The sequence below is a fragment of the Choloepus didactylus genome, chromosome 22 (assembly GCF_015220235.1).
Source record: "Choloepus didactylus isolate mChoDid1 chromosome 22, mChoDid1.pri, whole genome shotgun sequence".
Classification (NCBI taxonomy): Eukaryota; Metazoa; Chordata; class Mammalia; order Pilosa; family Megalonychidae; genus Choloepus; species Choloepus didactylus.
Window position 1 is genome coordinate 8808635 of NC_051328.1, and position 26356 is coordinate 8834990.

Here is a 26356-nt window from a genome sequence, read left to right on the forward strand (position 1 = left end):
GAAGATTTGGGAAGTTTTCCCCAACAATTTCTTTGAATACTCTTCCTAGACCTTTACCCTTTTCTTCCCCTTCTGGGACACCAATGAGTCTTATATTCGGACGTTTCATATTATCTATCATATCCCTGAGGTCCATTTCGAGTTTTTCAATTTTTTTCCCCATTCTTTCTTTTATGCTTTCATTTTCCATTCTGTCATCTTCCAGGTCACTGATTCGTTGTTCAACTTCCTCTAGTCTTGTACTATGAGTGTCCAGAATCTTTTTAATTTGGTCAACAGTTTCTTTAATTTCCATAAGATCATCCATTTTTTTATTTAGTCTTGCAATGTCTTTTTTATGCTCTTCTAGGGTCTTCTTGATTTCCTTCATATCCCGTACTATGGTCTCATTGTTCATCTTTAGTTCTTTGAGTAGCTGCTCTAGGTGCTGTGTCTCTTCTGGTCTTTTGATTTGGGTGCTTGGGCTTGGGTTATCCATATCGTCTGGTTTTTTTCATATGCTTTATAATTTTCTGTTGTTTTTGGCCTCGTGGCATTTGCTGAACTTGATAGGGTTCTTTTAGGGTTTGTAGACCAGTTGAAGTCCTTATCTCTAATTTATCAGATCTACAGCTTCGTGGAGTACACTTTCTCTAACTAACCAGCAGGTGGCGTCCACGAGCCACCTGTTCTCCACAAGCCAGATCTCCCCTGCTTAGCCTTTTTGGTGAGTGGGGGAGTGAGTCTTGTGGGGCCCAATTGGTGTACCAAGCTTGCGTGTGTAGTTGGTGTTGCCTGCCCTGTATGTGGGGCGTGTTTCTGGGCAGTCGGGGAGGGGGAGTGGCCCTAACAATCAAATCTCCCTGATGATCCTAGAGTTTTAAAGCTACTGCAATAGTCTAATCCTTCAGTTCAGACCTGCCACAGTTTGTCTCTGCCACTGACCCACAAGTCTTTGGTATTGGCGTATGGCTCCTGAGACTTGCAAGTGGGCCCCTCTTCCAGGCTGTGCACCCCGGGTCCTCTGTTGAGGGATGACTGTGCTATGTCACAGGTGAGTGCCGTCCCCCCAGGGCAGTTCTGGGCTGCTGGGCTGTGTTGGGAGGCTCCCAGTCTGCTCAAATGATGGCTGAATGGGGCTCTGTTAATTCACACTGCTCCCCCTTCCCAGCTCTGGGACATTCAGCTGAGGTTGCAGGGAAGGCTAATGTCCACGCCCAGTTTTGTGGTGTGTGCCTGTTATTTGAAGCACTTCCGTCACACTGGGTTGTCTGGGGCAGCTCTGGGCTATGGGGCTGGCGATGGGCAGGAGTGTTTCCTGTCCACCAGGATGGTGGCTGTGAGCGGACACCCCCCTTTTCTTGGGAAGTTGTGTTGTTTAGTGAATTTTCTCAGCCACTGGATTATTGCCTTTTGTCTCAGAGCTCTCTTAGTTCTGCTCTTGACTTGACGTGCCCAAATTTTAATTCTTTGAAGCTTTCTGTATTGAGCTTCTTAGAGTAATTGTTTTAGAAAAAACAAAAAGGATTTAAAAAAAAAAAAAAAAAAAAAAAAAAAGGCCCTCCTCAGAGATCTAATGGGTTATTGAAATGCTAATAGACAAAGCAACCAGGGCCATTAAGGAAAGGTGCACAGGGCAGAGAGATCAGCCTAGCTTCGGGATTTGCATATGCGCCTCAAGGCCTGATCTCCGCCCTTCCCCTTTCTGTGTTCACCAGAACTCCAAAAATCCTCTGCTTTTATTTTGGAGTTTTTCGTGTTGTTTTTTTTCTATGCCTGTCTCCTCTCTGCTGGGCTGGCTGCTCTCAGAGTCTCTGGTGTCTGGTCTCAGTCTATCTATGGTTGGAGTTTGAATCAGTAGAATGAGTTTCCGATAAGAGCAGCCACTGCAATTCTCCCTTCTCCTTCCTGTAGCTGACAGCCCCTCCTCCCCCGGGACTGAGCCTGGCAGGGAGGGGCGCGGGTCCCCTGGCCGCAAAAACTTACAGATTTCGCTGATCTCAGCAGTTCCACGTTTTCATGAGTGTTGTATGAAGTATGCCCAAAGACAGATTGCTCTGTGGTGTCCAGTCCACGCAGTTCCTTGCTTTTTACCTACTTTCCTGGAGGAGTAACTAAAACATACAGCTCACCAGTCTGCCATCTTGCCCCGCCTCCCCCTAAATCCCATGTATGTTTTTATTAAGTATAAATTTAGTGGATGCATGTACATTGAAACTTAATTTTACATTTGTTTCTTTCACTTTATTGATTTTGAGTAAGATATACACACAACACACACACAGTCACACACACACATACACCTATACATATATATACACAACAGTATTGTCCTGGTTGTTATGGCTTGCAAAATCACCCTAAAACTTAGTAGTATAAAATAATTTATTTGGCTCATAGATTCTGTGAGTCAGGAGTTCAGACTGGGCACCATGGAGATGTCATGTTTCTGCTTCACAATAGCTCGTGCCTCACCTGGAAGATTTTTACAGCTGGGGCTCCTTGGGCCTCTCTCTCTCTACATGTAAGTAGCCTCTTCACGTGGTGTCTCCAGCATGGTGATTCAGGGTAACCAGACTTCTTACATGCCAGTTCAGGACTTCCAAGGCACATATCCTGAGAGAGCGAGCCAGGTAGAATTTGTATTGCCTTTTGTGATCTTGGAAGCTACATGGTTTCATTTCTACTTTTAAACTGATTAAGGCAGTTTGAAAAGTCTGTTCTAGTTCAGGGTGAGGGAATACAGATCCCCGCCTTTCAGTGGAGGAATGTCAATATCATATTATAAGAGCATGTGGGATAGGGCCATCATTGTTTCACATAAATATACAAACAACACTTTCATTTTAAACATAAGAATTCTCTTATATTGAAATATTTATAGCTTGTTAGCTAAAATTCAATTTTCTTTTTTTTTTTTTTTTTGCAGGGAAATGATCTTCACTGGTTAGCATGTGCCTTATATGTGGCTTGCAGAAAATCTGTTCCAACTGTAAGCAGAGGGACAGTTGAAGGAAACTATGTATCTTTAACTAGAATCCTGCGATGTTCAGAGCAGAGGTAACTATGTTGAAGAGTGGAGTGTGACTAGTATCAAAAGCTCGTAAATCATAGGGATAGTAAGAATTCTCTCTGTTCAGCATTTTCTGAGCATTTGTTTCGGTGGAGTACTGAATTTAGAAGCTAGGCATTGTTTTTCCCTGACCATATCTAAGTTAGTATCATTACTTTTTTGATGAAAAATCACATAAATTTCAATGTATTAGGTACTTGTATGAGAGTGTGTAACTATTAAACATTGTGACTCATCGTGATAATATTGGGACAATTCTAAATAAGGACATTGAGAAATTTAAGAGACAATCCAGGTTGAAACAGTAAATAAAATATTGATTTCTGGTATACTTAGAACTATATGCATGAGACTTACCTTGAACCTGTGAATGTTTCTTGATTTGCTGTTTGGAGAATAAGCAACAGTAATATAATCTATTAGAAAGAGGGTCAAATAATGTTTAAAAGAAGAGCCAGAAATTGCTCTTTCAATCTGTAATGTAATTGAGTTGTTTACATTTATTTATTTATGCCTCTGGTTGGATTTTCTTCTATGGCTTATTAAAGATTGATGGAAAAGGATATTGGCATTTTGGTGGGAAAATCGCTGCCAAATATGGACCTATTGGTTTAAAAACCATTTAATATTAAAATAACTAATAAGAAATGTAATATTTTAAAAAGTTTATTGTAGTAAAAAAATGTATATATATTATAAAACCTGCCATTCTAACTACTTAGGTATATAATTCAGTGGCATTAATTGCAGTCACAATGTTGTGCTACTGTAACCACTGTCCATTACGAAAGCTTTTTCATCAATCCCAAACAGAAAACCATCAAGCAGTAACTCCCCACTGCCCTTTCCCCAGGCCCTGGAACTTCTAATCTACTTAGTGTATCTGTGAATTTGTCTATTCTAGATATTTCATATAAATGGAATCAAACAATATTTTTCTTTTTGTGTCTGGCTTATTTCACTCAGCATAATGTTTTCATGGCTCAACCATGTTGTAGCAAGTATCAGAACTTCATTCCTTTTTATGGCTGAATAATATTCCACTGTGTGGCTATACCACATTTTGCTTATTCATTCTTCTGTTGATGGATGATTAGGTTGTTTTCACCTTTTGGCTATTGTGAATAATGCTCCTGTGAACATTCATGTGCTAGTATCTATTTAATTCCTGTTTTCAGTTTTCTGGGGTATATATGTAGGAATGAAATTGCCGGGTCATATGTTTCTGTGTGGGTCTTGGTTTAACTTTTGAGGAATGGCCAAACTGTTTTCCACAGTGTCTGCACCATTTTACGTTCCCTCCAACAATGCACAAGAGTTTTAATTTCTCCACATGTTCGCGAACATTGTTTGTTGTTTTCTTTTTTTTAAAAAAAAATAACAGCCAACCTAGTGGGTAAGAAATGTAATATTTTAACCAAAGTCTTTTAACTTTGAGTTATATATTATATATATAGGCCTGCATTATATATAGGCCTAAGAAGAAGAGGCAGTAAATCTGTACTAGTATGTTTAAATAAGGTACAAAAATATAATCATTATGAAGAAGAAAAATGGAGGCAGAAAATTCCAGTTAAGTGTCAAACCAGGAACTTTAGAAGCAGAGGTCAAATTATGGTATCATCATCATAAACTATTGTAATCTAAATTTATCTAACATTTTAATGCAAGTATATAACCCAAGCTTCAGTTTTATATCCATTTCAAAACCTCAGTTTTTATCTTTAATTTTTTTATCAATAGGTTGAGATTATTTGCTTTTCTGCCATAATGGACTACATGGATTAAAGACAAAGAGCAGATTGGGAGAAGATATTTACCATTCATGTTACTGACAAAGGACTGTATCCAAATTATCTAAAGAACTAATATATGGTTAAGTCATAGACAAACACCCACTAAAAAAATGGGTAAAAATATGACTTCACACAATCCAAAACTCACAAAACTAATATATAGGGAAAGAAGCTCAGTCTCATTAGTAAAAAAGAAAATTCAAAGTAGAATGAACAAGATAACATTTCATTCTCATGAACATGGGGAAATTTGAAGTCTGACAGTAAAAGTTTGGTCAGTATATAGGGAAATAGGAACTCTTTTTCATTGCTGTGGTATACATTGGTGATTGTATATATTGGCACAGCCACTTTGTTGGGAAATTTGATGGTATCCAGTAAAGTTGAGGGTGTTCATTCTATGACTCAGCAATCCCACTAATTGGGATAGTCCCTAAGGAAACTCTTGCACACGTGTTTAAGTATGTGTTCATTACAGCATTTTTTGTTACCATGGAAAGTTACTAACAACCTAAATTTTCATTGCCTGGGCAATGGATACAAAAAAATCACAGTGTTCAAATGAAGGAATGTTTTTAGCAATTAAAATGTATGAATTAGATTGAATGTATCAACATTAATGAATAACAGAAACATTGAGTGATAAAGCAAATTGCAGGATGAATACATAACCATTTATATAAAATTTTGAAACACACACAAAAGATACTTATTGTTTATTGATACATATATATATAGTAAGTATAAAAACATGAATGGAAAGATGGAAAGGATTCAGACTGACTTTAGAATGGTGATTATCTTTTGGGGAAGAGGGTAGGAAATGAAATTGTGGCAGAGTACAAATGGGAACTGGTTGTTTCTGTAGTGTTTTTTTTAGTTCTTAAAAAACTTGAAGCAAATATAGCAACGTTAATTCAATATATTAATATTTATTAAACCTGAATGTTATATTACTCTTGTTATTTATTTTGTATCTTAAACTATTTCTTAATTTAAAAAACCCTGGGTACTGTCAGAAAAAAAGTAGATTAAGAGGTTCTAATGCCAAAGGTGTGAATTATGATTTTGTCTTTGTCTAAAAGTAATATATTTTAATAAGATAATTTTGTTTTACCTTTATTTATACTTGTATACTTTACCTTGATGTTAATTAAAATATTTGTTTTTTTATCTTTAATATCAGCTTAATTGAATTTTTTAACAAGATGAAGAAGTGGGAAGACATGGCAAATCTACCCTCACATTTCAGAGAACGTACTGAGAGATTAGAAAGAAACTTCACTGTTTCTGCTGTAATTTTTAAGAAATATGAACCCATTTTTCAGGACATTTTTAAATATCCTCAAGAGGAGCAGCCTCGTCAACAAAGAGGAAGAAAACAGCGGTATGTGTTTATATTTGTTAGTTGAGAATACACATTTGTCTATGCTACAGTTTTGATCCTTCAGTTTATTTTGTTGGCCTTAACAAAATAAATGTTTGCATAATTAATCCTTTTCCCCAATAGTTTTCTCTAATTAATACTTCTTTTTTTAACTTTTCATTGTGCGTTTGCCGTGAAGACTTTGAAAAGTTCTTTCATATTGCAAAATGTATGGGGTCTTTATTTAATTTTCTCTTTTCATTTAAACAACCCAAATTGCAGACTGCGAAAGTCATACCTTAGGGATTTTCAACAGTTAGCTCCCTAGATACAGAATTTGGCCACTATATTTTCTATTTTTAAGTGTCTTTATGTCAAACTGAGTAATAAATAACCCTCCTGAATAACTAAATACCTTGTCTACATATTTTGATGTTTATATCCAAACTTGATTGGAGGGAGGATAGGGGAACTGAAACCATTATGAAATTGTGCTTTCTAGACAGGTTTGCAAAGTCCATAAACTTATTCTGCTTCAATGTTTTTTGTCTTTACTGATCACAAAAGTTTTTTTCATAAAATAGAAATGGAAATTCATTCTTAAACTGGAGCTAGGATAATGTTGACTGGAAAAGTAAGGGGAAAAGGAGTTACTGTAATTTTTTGAATAGAATGAATAATGTTTGCTTCTCTTTCATATATAGAAATTTTCCCAGATTATAAAGGGAATGTTTACAGTAAGTGAGCAACTTTTATAAATAAAACAAACTATTTTCATATTTGATTTAGTTACATTTTAGTTGACCCCACTGATAGGGAAGCAAGTGGTCTAATTTGCTTGCAGTTGGGCAAAGTGGAATTGATAGGTACAATTAAGTATTCTAAAGTTTGGATAGAAGCTTATCCTGAGTTTGAGGGAGGCCAATGTGATAATTTAGAAAAAGTTACAGAATGTCTTTTTTCTTTGGAGTGTTTTAGAAAATTATTTCAGATTGCACTTGCTATGATATTTGTAAGTCTCTCTATATTATCTAATTTTAAGTAAGAAAATTATAAGATCACTTTATTTGAAAGTTATACATTTATATTGCTCTGTATACTTCTTTTTAACATTTTCTGTTAGTAATAATAATTCACATACTGAGAGTTTATTATGGGACAGAGACTTAAACATCTGTTGCCTCAACTAATCCCTTATGAAGCTAATACTGTTGTTACAGATGGGGAGTATGAGCCCCAGAGAGGTTTAGTAACTTGGCCAAGGTCACATAGCTGCTAAGTGTGGAACTGTTATTAAAACTCAGGTAGTCTGACAGCAGAACCTATGTGCTCTTTCATAACTTTATACTGCCTCTCACATAGAGCACTCTTTGAAAGTTACTAAGTATTTATTGAGCACTTACTGTTTGGAAGTACTGTATTAGATATTATGGAGGACATAAGTATTTAAAAGCAAGAAAACACAGTCTGTGTTTTCTGAGAGCTTACAGATTGGTTAGGGAAAGGAGGCACGTATAGAGATTGCATTTTGTACAGCACGACATACAAAAAAGTCACATTAATGAAATACGTAATAGGAATGTAGGAGTTCTGAGGCATATAATCATGTTTGAATGAGCCAGTCAAGTAAGGTTTCATGGAATAGGTGGAAATACACCTTGCAGGATATGTGGAATTTTCATAGGTGAATTTGGATATTTAGACAGAGCCTTCTATGCAGAGGAAATAGCAAGAATAAAGACACAGAAGCAGCAAAGCAAGAGGGAATTTGGTAGAAACTGGGTTAGTCAAGTTTGGTCTAGAGTTCTCAAGTTGTGGAGTCAGAATTTAGAGTGGCTTAAGTGTTAAAACTAAAAAGTTTGAATTTTATTTTGGTGGGCAATTAAAACTAGAGACGGTTTATCATGTGCCTGTGGTAGGAAGACTACTTTTTAAAAGCAGGCCACTGATATTTAATCCTCACTATGTGCTGGTAAATTAAGTACAGTATTATACCCAGGTAGAATAATCTTTTGATAAATGAAGAAACTAAGGCACAGGGAGAGCAAGCGTTCCTAACTAATGACAGCACTGAAACTAAACCTGGGTCTCCTGATTCTTCTCCAGGGTATTTTGCTCCTCCAGGCACCTTATTGGAATAAGACTTTTGAGATGTGGAGACCACAAATATCTCATCTAAACATTGCCAGAGGTTTTGATAGAAAAGCCAGGCATGAAATGCCCTTTAGCAGATGCCTTGGCAAAACACAAGTGCTCTTAATAGATGGAAGTGTTAGGAATTACAGAAAGCATAGAATTTACAAAAAGGATGTCATTTGTGACTTCACATAGTCTGGAATATCTTTAGGAAAGGAAGGTTACAGCTCATCAGCTGGGATAGAGAAAAAAATAGAGACATATCTGGCTGCATACATGGGTCTTAAAGCAGCATTAGCCTTCCTTACGTCATCACAAGAATTGTTGTTATTCATTTTATTTTCCTTCTATCTTGACCTCAAAAAGCTGTTATAATTTCTTAGAATTTTCTCGTTTCTGAGATGAACTCTTACCCTGGCTCCAGCTTTTTCCTATCAATATATGGTTGGGGCAGAACTTCTTGCACATTTTCCATGCCAAGCGGAATCTGGTATAACTCTCTCTAACTCTAAGTTTTGTTTCTCATCTAATTTACAATCATTTGGGATGTCTTTTTCTAATTGTTCTTTTGTCTCATGATTTTTTTTTCCTCCCCCAAAGGCGTCAGCCTTGTACCGTGTCTGAAGTTTTCCAGTTTTGTTGGGTGCTTTTTATATATGCAAAAGGTAAGAAAAGAGTAATATTTATTTATTTATTAGTTTGTTTAAATATTTGAGTACTAACTTTGTTAACCCATAATATGTATCAGGAATAGATTCTCACTGAAAATTTTCTCAAGGATTTTAATCCCAGATTCTTTTAAAAATATTGCCTTTTCATAATTTTTTTTTATTTCCTTACAATATTCAAACTTTCTCTTGTTAAAGGAAAATCCTTTAATTTTGTTCTTACACCACATCTCTTCCCCCAGGATGATCATAGAGCCCAAGACTGATCATCCTTAGAGTAGTTCAGATTGCTTTTGATTTTTGCATCTTGTTCAGATAAGTATGCTTAATCAAATGCTTTTAGATTCAGTTTATTTCCCTTCCTTCTCTTTAATCTCAGCTTAATCTAACCTACCCATGATCTGCATTCAGTGAAATATGTCTGTATTATTTTTTGTCATCTTTGTATTTCCATGTAGAAATAATTCTTAGTAATCTAAAGAAGAAAAGAAGTACAGTTACATTAGTTACATCGCTTTTTACTCTAGACTGTGTGACATGGCTTTGCCGCTAAGATAGCCCAATAAAATGTAAAGGTTAAAATAAAAAAATCATAGAGCTCATTATTTGATCAATTAGCTCAACTTATTCAGTTTACAGATGAGGTAACAGGTCTAGACTAGCTCCTAGGAGCAGAGCTAGAATTTGAACCCAGATCTGCTGGCTCTTGGTTTCATGCAGGAAAGGCACTCTGAAATGAAACTTAAAGGTTTCATGCAAGCATGTGGCACTCAATTGGTCTTCAGGTTTGATTTGTTCAATTATAGCTGGTCCTTACTTGCTGTTTAGGTCAGAGTTCATCCTACCTTGAATTGCGTGCTTGATTGAAAAGGAAAATCTTTCTCTTCTCAAACATACTCTGTTAGTCATTGTGTTTTCCATCACACTAGCAGGTTTCTTTAGTGGAGGTAAAGGTGATGTGATCAGTGGTATGAAATAAAGAAAGGCTTAGGAGCATGTAAGCTGTTTTTATAGTGACTGCAACAAATTTTAGCTTGCTATGGCAATTTATGATATTTATTTTTTCATATGATTATATTGAACAGGTATATCTGACTTCTAGGATTTTTATCTGTTTTGTTTTTGTCTTCTATGGTGTATGCAAGCTTAGGAGGTAGGTAACTTGGTATTATATAAGCTATTAAAAAAGAATTTTATTATCCTTTTTTAAATTTTGGTCTCACTTAATCAACTGTGGTGGCATATTTTTTGTCTCTGTGGTTTACTTGGTGTTTGAAGTCTTATCTTATCATTCATTATTTTTTTTTTCATTAAATTCAGTTTTATTGAAATACATTCACACACCATACAATCATCCATGATATACAATCCACTGTCCACAGTATGATAACATAGTTATGCGTTCATCCCCACAATCTATCTCTGAACATTTTCCTTACATCGGAAAGAACCAGAACAAGAATAAAAAATAAAAGTGAAAAAAAACACCCAAATCATCCCCCCATCCCACCCCATTTGTCCTTTAGTTTTTATCCCCATTCCTCCACTCATCCATACACTAGATAAAGGGGGTGTGATCCACAAGGTCTTCACAATCACACCGTCACCCCTTGTAATCTACATTATTACGTAATTGTCTTCAGGAGTCCAGACTGCTGGGTTGGAGTTTGGTAGTTTCAGGTATTTACTTCTAGCTATTCCAATACATTAAAGCCTAAGAGGTGTTATCTATATAGTGCATAAGAATGTCCACCAGAGTGACCTCTCGACTCCATTTGGAATCTCTCATCCACTGAAACTATTTAGTCTCATTTTGCATCCCCCTTTTGGTCAAGAAGATACTCTCAGTCCCACGATGCCGGGTCCACATTCATCCCCGGGAGTCATACTCTGCATTGCCAGGGAGATTTACACCCCTGGGAGTTGGGTCCCACGTAGTGGGGAGGGCAGCGAGTTCACCTGTCGAGATGGCTCAGTTAGAGAGAGGGCCACATCTGAGCAACAAAGAGGTACTCGGGGAGAGACTCTTAGGCACCATTACATACAACTTTAGACTCTCCTTTGTGGTAATGAGCTTCATAAGGGCAAATCCCATGCTCGAGGGCTCAGCACATCAAACCGCCAGTCCCAATGTTTGTGACAACATACGCTAGGGGATCAGCATCTCAAAGTTTAGAAATAGGCCTTACAGTTCAGGGATAGAGTTAACTGCTGTAAGAGCTTACAATCTAGGGACTATTACAATTATTGTGTCCACGTTAGGCTATGTTCTAAGATTCAATTCTGAGTTTACACATTGTAGTTAGTCCATATTGGTGAGGCATCATCTCTCTCACCATGTTTTCTCCAACACTTTTACTCCTATATATATATTTTCCTACAATTTTATAGAGTTATATTCACATACCATACATTTATCCACAGTGTACAATCAGTTGTTCATGGTATCATCATAAAGTTGTACATTTATCACCACAATCAGCATTTGAACATACTGATTACTACAAGAAAAATTGTTTGTTTTTTTTTTTTTTTAGCAATAAGAAAAAATGATAAAAAGAAAAATAACATGTCATACAATACAATATACTACTAAGGACAGCAAATAACGCCACTACCAAGAATCCCATATTACTCCTCTATATCCCCTTCTCATATACATTTAGCGTTGGCGTATTGCCTTTGTTACATTTAATGGAGGTATATTACAATGTTACTGTTGACCATAGACTCCAGTTTGCTTTGATTATGTTTTTTCCTGAATACCATCCCTTTTTCAAATTTCTACATGGTTGACATTCATTTGCTTTCCCACATGCAAAAACATTTTTATATTTGTGTATTTAGTAACAGTTATTGGCGACTCCAGTTTTTGCCACGTTATACAGTCCCAGTCTTTATCATCTATCTTTACCTCTGGTGTCATACATTCTCCTATCCCACCTCTTTCAGCTTTACTCACAGACATCTTTGTTCAGTGTACTTACAATACCGTGCTACCATCACACAGTATTATGCTATCTATTTCTGGATCTATGCAATCAATTCTAAACATTCTGTAGTCCTTCAGCATCAAATGGCTGATCTCTGCCCTCTTTCTATCTCCTGGTCACCTGTGTTGTCAGCTTTTAACTCCCAAAGTTTGTTCATTAATGTCTGTTCATATTAGTGAGACCATACTGAATCTGTCCTTTTGTTTCTGGCTAACTTCACTCAACATAATGTCCTCAAGGTTCATCCACATTATTACATGATCCATGTCTTTGTTCTGTCTCACAGCTGCAAAATATTCCATCATGTGTATATACCACAGTTTGTTTATCCACTCGTCCTTTGATGGACATTTGGGCTGTTTCCATCTCTTGGCAATTGTGAATAATGCTGCAATAAACATTGGTTTACAAATGTCTGTTTGTGTCTTAAGTTTCAGTTCCTCTGAGTATATACCCAACAATGGAATAGCTGGGTCATATGGCAAATCTATATTTAGCTTCCTGAGGAACCTCCATACTGTCTTCCAGAGTGGTTGCACCATTCTACATTCCCACCAACAATGAATAAGTGTGCCTCTTTCTCCACATCCTCTCCAGCACTTGTCATTTTCTGTTTTTTGGATAATGGCCATTCTGGTAGGTGTGAGATGATATCTCATTGTGGTTTTGATTTGCATTTCCTTAATAGCCAGTGAAGTTGAGCATTTTTTCATATGCTTTTGAGCCATTTGTATTTCCTCTTCAGAAAAATGTCTGTTCATGTCTTCTGCCCATTTTTTAATTGGATTGTTTGTCTTTCTGTTATTGAGATGCAGGATTCCTTTATATATTTGGGATATTAAACCCTTATCTGATATGTGGTTTCCAAATATCATCTCCCATTGTGTAGGTTGCCTTTTGACTTTTCTGACAAAGTCCTTTGATGTACAAAAGTGTTTAATTTTGAGGAGATCTCATTTGTCTATTTGTTCTTTGGTTGCTCGTGCCTTGGGTGTGAGGTCTAAGAAACCACCTCCTTTCACAAGATCTTTAAGATATTGCCCTACATTTTCTTCTAAGAGTTTTATGGTCTTGGTGCTAATGTTTAGGTCTTTGATCCACTTTGAGTTAATTTTGGTATAAGGTGTGAGATGGACATCCTCTTTCATTCTTTTGGAAATGGATATCCAGTTCTCCAAACACCATTTATTGAACAGGCTGCTCTTTCCCAGTTGCTTCGGCTTCACTGCCTTATCAAAGATCAGTTGTCCATAGATGTGAGGGTCTACTTCTGAACACTCAATTCGATTCCATTGATCAGTATATCTGTCCTTATGCCAGTACCATGCTGTTTAGAGCACTGTAGCTTTGTAATATGCTTCAAAGTCAGGTAGTGTGAGACCTCCCACTTCACTCCTCTTTCTCAAGACATTTTTGGCTATTCGGGGCACCTTACCCTTCCAAATAAATTTAGTTATTGGTTTTTCTATTTCTGTAAAGTAAGTTGTTGGGATTTGAATTGGTATTGCATTGAATCTGTAAATCAGTTTAGGTAAAATTGCCATCTTAACTATATTTAGTCTTCCAATCCATGAACATGGTATGTTCTTCCATTTTTTCAGGTCTTGTTCAATTTCTTTTAGCAGTTTCTTTTTTTTTTTTTTTTTTTTTTTTTTTTTTTTTTTTTTTTTTTTTTTATTTTTTTTTTTTTTTTTTTTTTTTTTTTTTTTTTAAATCATCATTTTATTGAGATATATTCACATACCACGCAGTCATACAAAACAAATTGTACTTTCGATTGTTTACAGTACCATTACATAGTTGTACATTCATCACCTAAATCAATCCCTGACACCTTCATTAGCACACACACAAAAATAACAAGAATAATAATTAGAGTGAAAAAGAGCAATTGAAGTAAAAAAGAACACTGGGTACCTTTGTCTGTTTGTTTCCTTCCCCTACTTTTCTACACATCCATCCATAAACTAGACAAAGTGGTGTTTGGTCCTTATGGCTTTCCCAATCCCATTGTCACCCCTCATAAGCTACATTTTTATACAACTGTCTTCGAGATTCATGGGTTCTGGGTTGTAGTTTGATAGTTTCAGGTATCCACCACCAGCTACCCCAATTCTTTAGAACCTAAAAAGGGGTGTCTAAAGTGTGCATAAGAGTGCCCACCAGAGTGACCTCTCGGCTCCTTTTGGAATCTCTCTGCCACTGAAGCTTATTTCATTTCCTTTCACATCCCCCTTTTGGTCAAGAAGATGTTCTCCGTCCCACGGTGCCAGGTCTACATTCCTCCCTGGGAGTCATATTCCACGTTGCCAGGGAGATTCACTTCCCTGGGTGTCTGATCCCACGTAGGGGGGAGGGCAGTGATTTCACCTTTCAAGTTGGCTTAGCCAGAGAGAGAGGGCCACATCTGAGCAACAAAGAGGCATTCAGGAGGAGACTCTTAGGCACAAATACAGGGAGGCCTAGCCTCTCCTTTGCAGCAACCGTCTTCCCAAGGGTAAAACTTATGGTAGAGGGCTCAACCCATCAAACCACCAGTCCCCTATGTCTGTGGTCATGTTAGCAACCATGGAGGTGGGGTAGGCGAATACCCCTGCATTCTCCACAGGCTCCTCAAGGGGGCACTACATCTTTTTTTTTTTTTTTCCTTGTTTGTCTTTTTTCTTTTTTTTTTTTTTTTAACTTTCCCTTCTTTTTTAAATCAACTGTATGAAAAAAAAGTTAAAAAGAAAACAAACATACAATAAAAGAACATTTCAAAGAGACCATAACAAGGGAGTAAGGAAAAGACAACTAACCTAAGATAACTGCTTAACTTCCAACATGTTCCTACTTTACCCCAAGAAAGTTACATAATATAGCAACATTTCAGTGAACTTGTTCCTACTACAACCATCAGAAATTAACAGACCATAGTCATTTCTGGGCATCCCCAGAACGTTAATAGCTTATCTGTTCTTCCTGGATTATTGTTCCCCCTTCCTTAATTGCTCTCTACTGCTAGTTCCCCTACATTCTACATTATAAACCATTTGTTTTACATTTTTCAAAGTTCACATTAGTGGTAGCATATAATATTTCTCTTTTTGTGCCTGGCTTATTTCGCTCAGCATTATGTCTTCAAGGTTCATCCATGTTGTCATATGTTTCACCAGATCGTTCCTTCTTACTGCCGCGTAGTATTCCATCGTGTGTATATACCACATTTTATTTATCCACTCATCTGTTGAAGGACATTTGGGTTGTTTCCATCTCTTGGCAATTGTGAATAATGCTGCTATGAACATTGGCGTGCAGATATCTGTTCGTGTCACTGCTTTCCGATCTTCCGGGTATATACCGAGGAGTGCAATCGCTGGATCGAATGGTAGCTCTATATCTAGTTTTCTAAGGAACTGCCAGACTGACTTCCAGAGTGGCTGAACCATTATACAGTCCCACCAACAATGAATAAGAGTTCCAATTTCTCCACATCCCCTCCAGCATTTGTAGTTTACTGTTTGTTTAATGGCAGCCATTCTAACCGGTGTTAGATGGTATCTCATTGTGGTCTTAATTTGCATCTCTCTAATAGCTAGTGAAGCTGAACATTTTTTCATGTGTTTCTTGGCCATTTGTATTTCCTCTTCAGAGAACTGTCTTTTCATATCTTTTGCCCATTTTATAATTGGGCTGTCTGTACTATTGTCATTGAGTTGTAGGATTTCTTTGTATATGCAAGATATCAGTCTTTTGTCAGATACATGGTTTCCAAAAATTTTTTCCCATTGAGTTGGCTGCCTCTTTACCTTTTTGAGAAATTCCTTTGAGGTGCAGAAACTTCTAAGCTTGAGGAGTTCCCATTTATCTATTTTCTCTTTTGTTGCTTGTGCTTTGGGTGTAAAGTCTAGGAAGTGGCCTCCTAATACAAGGTCTTGAAGATGTTTTCCTACATTATCTTCTAGGAGTTTTATGGTACTTTTTTTTATATTGAGATCTTTGGTCCATTTTGAGTTAATTTTTGTGTAGGGGGTGAGGTAGGGGTCCTCTTTCATTCTTTTGGATATGGATATCCAACTCTCCCAGCCCCATTTGTTGAAAAGACCATTATGGCTCAGTTCGGTGACTTTGGGGGCCTTATCAAAGATCAGTCGGCCATAGATCTGAGGGTCTATCTCTGAATTCTCAATTCGATTCCATTGATCTATATGTCTATCTTTGTGCCAGTACCATGCTGTCTTGGCAACTGTGGCTTTATAATAAGCTTCAAAGTCAGGGAGTGTAAGTCCTCCCACTTCGTTTTTCTTTTTTAGAGTGTCTTTAGCAATTCGAGGCATCTTCCCTTTCCAAATAAATTTGATAACTAGCTTTTCCAAGTCTGCAAAGTAGGTTGTTGGAATTTTGATTGGGATTGCATTGAATCTGTAGATGAGTTTGGGTAGAATTGACATCTTAATGACATTTAGCCTTCCTATCCATGAACATGGAATATTTTTCCATCTTTTAAGGTCCCCTTCTATTTCTTTTAGTAGAGTTATGTAGTTTTCTTTGTATAGGTCTTTTACATCTTTGGTTAAGTTGATTCCTAGGTACTTGATTTTTTTAGTTGCTATTGAAAATGGTATCTTTTCTTGAGTGTCTCTTCAGTTTGTTCATTTCTAGCATATAGAAACATTACTGACTTATGTGCATTAATCTTGTATCCCGCTACTTTGCTAAATTTGTTTATTAGCTCTAGTAGGTGTATCGTTGATTTCTCAGGGTTTTCTAGATATAAGATCATATCATCTGCAAACAATGACAGTTTTACTTCTTCTTTTCCAATTTGGATGCCTTTTATTTCTTTGTCTTGCCGGATTGCCCTGGCGAGCACTTCCAGCACAATGTTGAATAACAGTGGTGACAGCGGGCATCCTTGTCTTGTTCCTGATCTTAGAGGGAAGGCTTTCAGTCTCTCACCATTGAGTACTATGCTGGCTGTGGGTTTTTCATATATGCTCTTTATCATGTTGAGGAAGTTTCCTTCAATTCCTACCTTTTGAAGTGTTTTTATCAAAAAGGGATGTTGGATTTTGTCAAATGCTTTTTCAGCATCTATTGAGATGATCAATTGATTTTTCCCTTTCGAGTTTTTAATGTGTTGTAATACATTGATTGTTTTTCTGATGTTGAACCATCCTTGCATGCCTGGAATGAACCCCACTTGGTCATGGTGTATGATTTTTTTAATGTGTCTTTGGATTCGATTTGCAAGTATTTTGTTGAGGATTTTTGCATCTATATTCATTAGGGAGATTGGCCGGTAGTTTTCCTTTTTTGTAGCATCTTTGCCTGGTTTTGGTATTAGATTGATGTTAGCTTCATAAAATGAGTTAGGTAGTGTTCCATTTTTTTCAATGTTTTGAAAGAGTTTGAGTAAGATTGGTGTCAGTTCTTTCTGGAAAGTTTGGTAGAATTCCCCTGTGAAGCCATCTGGCCCTGGGCATTTATTTGTGGGAAGATTTTTGATGACTGATTGGATCTCTTTGCTTGTGATGGGTTGGTTGAGGTCTTCTATTTCTTCTCTGGTCAGTCTAGGTTGTTCATATGTTTCCAGGAAATTGTCCATTTCTTCTACATTATCCAGTTTGTTGCCATACAGTTGTTCATAATATCCTCTTATAATTTTTTTAATTTCTTCAGGATCTGCAGTTATGTCACCTTTTTCATTCATTATTTTGTTTATATGGGTCTTCTCTCTTTTTGATTTTGTCAGTCTAGCTAGGGGCTTGTCAATCTTGTTGATCTTCTCAAAGAACCAACTTTTGGTGATATTTATCCTCTCTATTGTTTTTTTGTTCTCTATGTCATTTATTTCTGCTTTAATCCTTGTTATTTCTTTCTTCTACTTGGTTTAGGATTGGTTTGCTGTTCATTTTCTAGCTTCTTCAGTTGATCCATTAGTTCTTTGATTTTGGCTCTTTCTTCCTTTTTAATATATGCGTTTAGTGCTATAAATTTCCCCCTTAGCACTGCTTTTGCTGCATCCCATAGGTTTTGGTATGTTGTGTTCTCATTGTCATTCGTCTCTATATATTTAGCAATTTCTCTTGCTATTTCTTCTTTAACCCACTGATTGTTTAGGAGTGTGTTGTTTAACCTCCAGGTATTTGTGAATTTTCTAAGTCTCTGATGGTTATTGACTTCTAATTGTATTCCATTGTGGTCAGAGAATGTGCTTTGAATAATTTCAATCTTTTTAAATTTATTGAGGCTTGTTTTATGTCCCAGCATATGATCTATTCTGGAGAAAGTTCCGTGAGCACTAGAAAAGTATGTGTATCCTGGTGATTTGGGATGTAATGTCCTGTAGATGTCTGTTAAATCTAATTCATTTATCAGATTGTTTAGGTTTTCAATTTCCTTATTGGTCTTCTGTCTGGTTGATCTATCTATAGGAGAGAGTGATGTGTTGAAGTCTCCCACAATTATTGTGGAAACATCAATTGCTTCCTTTAGTTTTGCCAATGTTTCTCTCATGTATTTTGTGGCACCTTGATTGGGTGCATAGACATTTACGATTGTTATTTCTTCTTGCTGAATTGCCCCTTTTATTAGTATGTAGTGGCCTTCTTTGTCTCTCAAAACATCCCTGCATTTGAAGTCTATTTTATCTGAGATTAATATTGCTACACCTGCTTTCTTTTGGCTGTAGCTTGCATGAAATATTTTTTTCCATCCTTTCACTTTCAATTTCTTTGTGTCCCTGAGTCTAAGATGAGTCTCTTGTATGCAACATATTGATGGTTCATTTTTTTTGATCCATTCTGCGAATCTATATCTTTTAATTGGGGAGTTTAATCCATTTACATTCAACGTTAAAACCGTGAAGGCATTTCTTGAATCGGCCATCTTATCCTTTGGATTATGTTTGCCATATTTTTCCCTCTCTCTATTAATATCCTTTATTGTACCCATACCGAATCTCTTTAGTACTGAACCTTTCTCCAAGTCTCTCTGTCCTGTCTTTGTTTCTCTGTCTGTAGGGCTCCCTTTAGTATCTCCAGTAGGGCAGGTCTCTTGTTAGCAAATTCTCTCAGCATTTCTTTGTCTGTGAAAAATTTAAGCTCTCCCTCAAATTTGAAGGAGAGCTTTGCTGGATAAAGTATTCTTGGCTGGAAATTCCTCTCTCTCAGAATTTTAAATATATCGTGCCATTGCCTTCTCGCCTCCATGGTGGCTGCTGAGTAGTCACTACTTAGTCTTATGCTGTTTCCTTTGTATGTGGTGAATTGCTTTTCTCTTGCTGCTTTCAGAACTTGCTCCTTCTCTTCTATGTTTGACAGTGTGATCAGTATATGTCTCGGAGTGGGTTTTTTTGGATTTATTCTATTTGGAGTTCGCTGAGCATTTATGATTTGTGTATTTATGTTGTTTAGAAGATTTGGGAAGTTTTCCCCAACAATTTCTTTGAATACTCTTCCTAGACCTTTACCCTTTTCTTCCCCTTCTGGGACACCAATGAGTCTTATATTCGGACGCTTCATATTATCTATCATATCCCTGAGGTCCATTTCGAGTTTTTCAATTTTTTTCCCCATTCTTTCTTTTATGCTTTCATTTTCCATTCTGTCATCTTCCAGGTCACTGATTCGTTGTTCAACTTCCTCTAGTCTTGTACTATGAGTGTCCAGAATCTTTTTAATTTGGTCAACAGTTTCTTTAATTTCCATAAGATCATCCATTTTTTTATTTAGTCTTGCAATGTCTTCTTTATGCTCTTCTAGGGTCTTCTTGATTTCCTTCATATCCCGTACTAGGGTCTCATTGTTCATCTTTAGTTCTTTGAGTAGCTGCTCTAGGTGTGTCTCTTCTGGTCTTTTGATTTGGGTGCTTGGGCTTGGGTTATCCATATCGTCTGGTTTTTTCATATGCTTTATAATTTTCTGTTGTTTTTGGCCTCGTGGCATTTGCTGTCGTTGATAGGGTTCTTTTAGGGTTTGTAGACCAGTTGAAGTCCTTATCTCTAATTTATCAGATCTACAGCTTCGTGGAGTACACTTTCTCTAACTAACCAGCAGGTGGCGTCCACGAGCCACCTGTTCTCCACAAGCCAGATCTCCCCTGCTTAGCCTTTTTGGTGAGTGGGGGAGTGAGTCTTGTGGGGCCCAATTGGTGTCCCAAGCTTGCGTGTGTAGTTGGTGTTGCCTGCCCTGTATGTGGGGCGTGTTTCTGGGCAGTCGGGGAGGGGGGGTGGCCCTAACAATCAAATCTCCCTGATGATCCTAGAGTTTTAAAGCTACTGCAATAGTCTAGTCCTTCAGTTCAGTCCTGCCACAGTTTGTCTCTGCCACTGACCCACAAGTCTTTGGTATTGGCGTATGGCTCCTGAGACTTGCAAGTGGGCCCCTCTTCCTGGCTGTGCACCCCGGGTCCTCTGTTGAGGGATGACTGTGCTATGTCACAGGTGAGTGCCGTCCCCCCAGGGCAGTTCTGGGCTGCTGGGCTGTGTTGGGAGGCTCCCAGTCTGCTCAAATGATGGCTGAATGGGGCTCTGTTAATTCACACTGCTCCCCCTTCCCAGCTCTGGGACATTCAGCTGAGGTTGCAGGGAAGGCTAATGTCCACGCCCAGTTTTGTGGTGTGTGCCTGTTATTTGAAGCACTTCCGTCACACTGGGTTGTCTGGGGCAGCTCTGGGCTATGGGGCTGGCGATGGGCAGGAGTGTTTCCTGTCCACCAGGATGGTGGCTGTGAGCGGACACCCCCCTTTTCTTGGGAAGTTGTGTTGTTTAGTGAATTTTCTCAGCCACTGGATTATTGCCTTTTGTCTCAGAGCTCTCTTATTTCTGCTCTTGACTTGACGTGCCCAAATTTCAATTCTTTGAAGCTTTCTGTATTGAGCTTCTTAGAGTAATTGTTTTAGAAAAAGCAAAAAGGATTAAAAAAAAAAAAAAAAAAAAAAAAAAAAAAACGGCCCACCTCAGAGTTCAAATGGGTTATTGAAATGCTAATAGACAAAGCAACCAGGGCCATTAAGGAAAGGTGCCCTGGGCAGAGAGATCAGCCTTGCTTCGGGATTTGCATATGCGCCTCAAGGCCTGATCTCCGCCCTTCCCCTTTCTGTGTTCACCAGAACTCCAAAAATCCTCTGGTTTTACTTTGGAGCTTCTCGTGTTGTTTTCCTTCTATGCCCGTCTCCTCTCTGCTGGGCTGGCTGCTCTCAGAGTCTCTGGTGTCTGGCCTCAGTCTATCTATGGTTGGAGTTTGAATCAGTAGAAAGAGTTTCCGATGAGAGCAGCCACTGCAATTCTCCCTTCTCCTTCCTGGAGCTGACAGCCCCTCCTCCCCCGGGACTGAGCCTGGCAGGGAGGGGCGCGGGTCCCCTGGCCGCAAAAACTTACAGATTTCGCTGATCTCAGCAGTTCCACGTTTTCATGAGTGTTGTATGAAGTATGCCCAAAGACAGATTGCTCTGTGGTGTCCAGTCCACGCAGTTCCTGGCTTTTTACCTACTTTCCTGGAGGAGTAACTCCCCCCTCAGCGTACACAGAGGCAGCAACGAGACTGTTCGCCTCCCCCACTCCTCCTTCCTTCTTTCTCAGGCCGGGAAATTCTTCAGCCCTGGGCTGGTACAAGGTTTTTCCCCTTCCTCTTCTTTACACCCTCCAATTCTCAGCAGTTTCTTATAGTTTTCTATGTAAAGGTCTTTTGTGTCCTTGGTTAAGTTTATTCCTAAATACTTGATTCTTTTGGTTGCTATTGTAAATGGGATTTTTTTCTTGATTTCCTCCTCTTGTTGCACATTACTTGTGTATAGGAACACTACAGATTTTTGCGTGTTGATCTTGTAGCCTGCTACTTTGCTGTATTCATTGACTAGTTCTATAGCTTTGCTGTAGATTTTTCTGGATTTCCTACATATAGAATCATGTCATCTGCAAATAGTGAAAGTTTTACTTCTTCCCCTCCAATTTGGATGCCTTTTATTTCTTTTTCTTGCCTAATTGCTCTAGCTAGAGCTTCCAGCACAATGTTGAATAGCCATGCTGATAGTGGGCATCCCTGCCTTGTTCCTGATCTTAGAGGAAAAGCTTTCAGTCTCTCCCCATTGAGTATGATGTTAGCTGTGGGTTTTTCATATATTGCCTTTATCATATTGAAAAAGTTCCCTTCTTTTCCTATCCTTTGAAGTGTTTTCATCAGGAAAGGATGTTGAATTTTGTCAAATGCCTTTTCTGCATCAATCGAGATGATCATGTGGTTCTTCTGCTTTGATTTATTGATGTGGTGTATTACATTAATTGATTTTCTTGTGTTGAACCAGCCTTGCATACCTGGAATAAATCCCACCTGGTCGTGGTGTATAATTCTTTTAATGTGCTGCTGGATTCGATTTGTGAGTATTTTGTTGAGGATTTTTGCATCTATATTCATTAAAGAAATTGGTCTAAAATTTTCTTTTTTTGTAGTATCTTTGCCTGGTTTTGGTATTAGGGTGATGATGGCTTCATAGAAAGAGTTAGGTAGCTTTCCCTTTTCTTCAATTTTTTTGAAGAGATTGAACAGGATTGGTACTAATTCGTTCTTGAATCCTTGGTAGAATTCACATGTGAAACCATCTGGTCCTGGGCTTTTCCTTTTTGGGAGCTTTTTGATGACTGACTCAATCTCTTTACTTGTGATTGGTTTGTTGAGGTCATCTATTTCTTCTTGAGTTAATGTTGGTTGTTTATGCTTTTCTAGGAAGTTGTCCATTTCATCTAAGTTGTCTAGTTTATTAGCGTATAGTTGCTCATAGTATCTTCTCATTATCTCCTTAATTTCTGCAGGGTCGGTAGTTATATTTCCTTTCCCATTTCTGATTGCATTTATTTGCATCTGCTCTCTCTTTTTTTTTGTTAGCCTAGCCAGTGGTCCATCGATTTTATTGATTTTCTCAAAGAACCAGCTTCTGGTTTTGTTGATTCTCTGTATTGTTTTCCTGTTCTCAATTGCATTTATTTCTGCTCTAATCTTTGTTATTTCTTCCCTTCTGCTTGCTTTGGGGTTAGTTTGCTGTTCTTTCTCTAATTCCTCCAGGTGAGCAGTTAACTCTTCAATTTTTGCTCTCTCTTCTCTTTTAATATAGGCATTTAGGGCAATAAATTTCCCTCTCAGCACCGCCTTTGCTGCATCCCATAAGTTTTGATAAGTTGTGTTTTCATTGTCATTTGCCTTGAGATATTTACTAATTTCTCTTGTAATTTCTTCCTTTACCCACTGGTTTTCTAAGAGGGTGTTGTTTAGCCTCCATATGTTTGTGAATTTTATGACCTTCTGCCTTTTATTTATTTCCAACTTCATTCCATTGTGGTCTGAGAAAGTGTTTTGTATAATATCAATATTTTTAAATTTGTTGAGACTTGCTTTGTGGCCCAACATGTGATCTATCCTAGAGAATGTTCCATGAGCACTTAAGAAAAAAATGTATCCTGCTGTTGTTGGATGTAGTGTTCTATAAATATCTGTCAAGTCTAGTTCATTTATCATAGAATTCAACATCTCTGTTTCTTTAGTGATCCTCTGTCTAGATGTTCTATCCATTGATGACAGTGGTGTATTGAAGTCTCCAACTATTATTGTAGAGGTATCTATTTCTCCTTTCAGTGATCGCAGTGTTTGCCTCATGAATTTTGGGGCATTCTGGTTTGGTGCATAAATATTTATGACTTATGTTTTCTTGATGAATTGAACCTTTTATTAATATATAGTGTCCTTCTTTGTCTCTTTTAATTGTTTTTCTTTTGAAGTCTAACTTGTCTGATATTAATATAGCTATTCCCGCTTTTTTCTGGTTGTTGTTTGCATGAAATATCTTTTTCCAACCTTTCACTTTCACTGTGTTTGTCCTTGTGTCTAAAGTGAGTTTCTTGTAGACAGCATATAGATGGGTCCTGTTTTTTAATCCATTCTGCCAGTCTGTGTCTTTTTATTGGGGAGTTTAATCCATTTACTTTTAGTGTTATTACTGTAAGGGCAGTACTTTCTACTACCATTTTGTTTTTTGGAATTTATATGTCGTATCTTATTTTTTCCTCTCCTTTTACCTTTCCTGATAATCTTCATTTCTGCACTCTTCTCCAACTCTCTCTCTCCTGTCTTTTCCTATCAGCCTGTAGCACTCCCTTTAGTATTTCTTGTAGTGCCGGTCTCTTATTCACAAACTCTCTCAGTGTCTGTTTGTCTGAAAATGTTTTAACCTCTCCCTCATTTTTGAAGGAAAGTTTTGCTGGATATAGAATTCTTGGTTGGCAGTTTTTCTCTTTCAGTATCTTAAATATATCATGCCACTGTCTTCTTGCCTCCATGGTTTCTGCAGAGAAATCTGTACATAGTCTTATTGACTTTCCCTTGTATGTGATGGATTGCTTTTCTCTTGCTGCTTTCAGAATCCTCTCTTTGTCTTTGACATTGGACAATCTGACCAGTAAGTGTCTTGGAGTAGGTCTATTGGGATCTATTCTATTTGGGGTACGTTGTACTTCTTGAATCTCTAATTTTCTGTCTTTTATAAGAGTTGGGAAATTTTCAGTGAATATGTCTTCTATTACTCTTTCTGCCCCTTTTCCCCTCTCTTCTCCTTCTGGGATACCCAAAACACGTATATTTCTGCGTTTCATGTTGTCACTCAGCTCCCTAAGACCCTGCTCATATTTTTCCATTTTTTTCACCATCTGTTCTTTTGTGTGTATGAATTCGAATGACCTGTCTTCCAGTTCACTGAACCTTTCTTCTGCCTGTTCAAATCTACTGTTGTGTCCCTCCATTGTGTTTTTCATCTCCTCCATTGTGGCCTTCATTCCCATGAGTTCTGCCATTTGTTTTTTTAAGTTTATGAATTCTTCTTTATGGTCAGCCAGTGTCTTCTTTATATCCTTCAGCTCTTTTGCTATATCTTCCTTCATTTCATCAAATTTATTTAGCATTAGTTGCCTCCACTCCTGTGTCTCAGCTGAGCTATTAGTTTGTTCCTTGGCTGGTCCATGTTTTCGTGTTTCCTGGTATGGCTTGTTATCTTAAGTTGTCTAGGCATCTGATTCTCTTGATTAGTTTATTTTGGAGCTTGTTTTCTGTCTTTTACCTAGTGGTTTTCTTGTTGGTTGGCTTTGTTTTCTGGCCTCTGTTATTCAGTTCCACTTATTCTAGACCTCTAACTTAGGTTCTATTTAGTTGATCAGAATTTTTCCCCTCTTGTTTTTTCTGTTTCTTGCTCTGCCTCTATGTAACCTTTTTGTGAGTGGGTCTCCTCAGATATGGTCGACCCTAGTCAGATTTTCCCAGTCTAGTGAGGCCCAGGTCTCGTTGGGAGGGTATGGAGTTTTCCCGAGAATGAGACCCTCTTATGAGGCCTTTAGAATTGGTGCTTTTCCTCTCCTGTCCAGCAGGTGGCGCTGGCCAGCCCGCAGCTCCCCCACCAGTGTAAGGAGGTATGGAGCCTTTAGTTCTCCTGGTGACTCTGATCCTGTCAGGGGCGTGGCTGACTGAAGCTGGAATCTGAATTCCAGCCCCTGGTGTCTGAATTCCCAGAAGGAGGACTGCCAGTTGAGCTGGGCCTCCCTCCACTCTCCCAATCCTCAGAATTCCAGTTGTCTCTCAGGGGCACTATTCCCTTCTCCTCTCTCCTCTTTGGGGCCTCTCCAGGTAGATTCCTTGGTCAGCCTGAGTTGCCAATTAAAGACGGGGGTGGAGGCCTTCAGTAGTGAATACGGAATTCAAAGACACTGTGGGTAGTCTGTCTCCCCTCAAGCCCAGCCTAGTCCCTCAACCTGGGCTTTCCGATAGAAAATAACCACATATATTACTTTTAGATTTAAAAAAAAAAAAAAAAGAGTCTCTTTAAAAGTCTTTCCCCAGCCTGGAAGTTTTGTCAGTGTCAGAATAGAGCATTTAAAGATATGCTTTGGGCTATTGTCTGATAATTACTCGCCAACCGCTTCAGTTCCACCCCTGCCGGGGGCTATTGACATGCAAAAAGATAAGGGATCAGTGAGAAGCCAGAAGGGACAAAATGTAAGGGAAAAAAAAAAATGGCTTTTTTGGAGTCTGGGAATGGGTGCCTGCTTTTACGTGCCCCCACTTCTTGGAGCCCAGCCCTTCTTTAGCACCCCAGCTCCCAAAGTTAGTTAATTAATTTGTTAATTAATTCTGCAGTTGAGGCTGGTTTGAGCCTCCCTTCTTGCCCTCAGCAGATTGCTGTTTTTTGTCCCCCCCCCCCCCTTTCAGGGAGCCGGCAGCAAGACAGTCTGTGAGGTCTGGGTGGGGAGGGGCGCCAGACCCCTGGTCCGGGGAACTTACAATATTCGCTGTGATCTCAGCTTTTCCTCCAATTCCAAACTTGTGTCCAAT

At 38.1% G+C, this 26356-nt stretch overlaps 1 protein-coding gene across 4 annotated transcripts in view; it reads left to right on the forward strand.

The window, feature by feature from the left end:
- The window catches only part of RBL2 (RB transcriptional corepressor like 2), a 114953-nt gene that overhangs the window by 12672 nt on the left and 75925 nt on the right, over positions 1–26356 (forward strand). For 3 of the 4 annotated variants that reach the window (XM_037816512.1, XM_037816513.1, XM_037816511.1), the window contains exons 2-4: positions 2909–3039; positions 6035–6235; positions 8951–9015. In XM_037816512.1, coding sequence (XP_037672440.1) covers positions 2909–3039; positions 6035–6235; positions 8951–9015 — 397 coding nt within the window. The remainder of the gene's footprint in view (positions 1–2908; positions 3040–6034; positions 6236–8950; positions 9016–26356) is intronic. The other variant, XM_037816514.1, reaches the window with a different exon arrangement.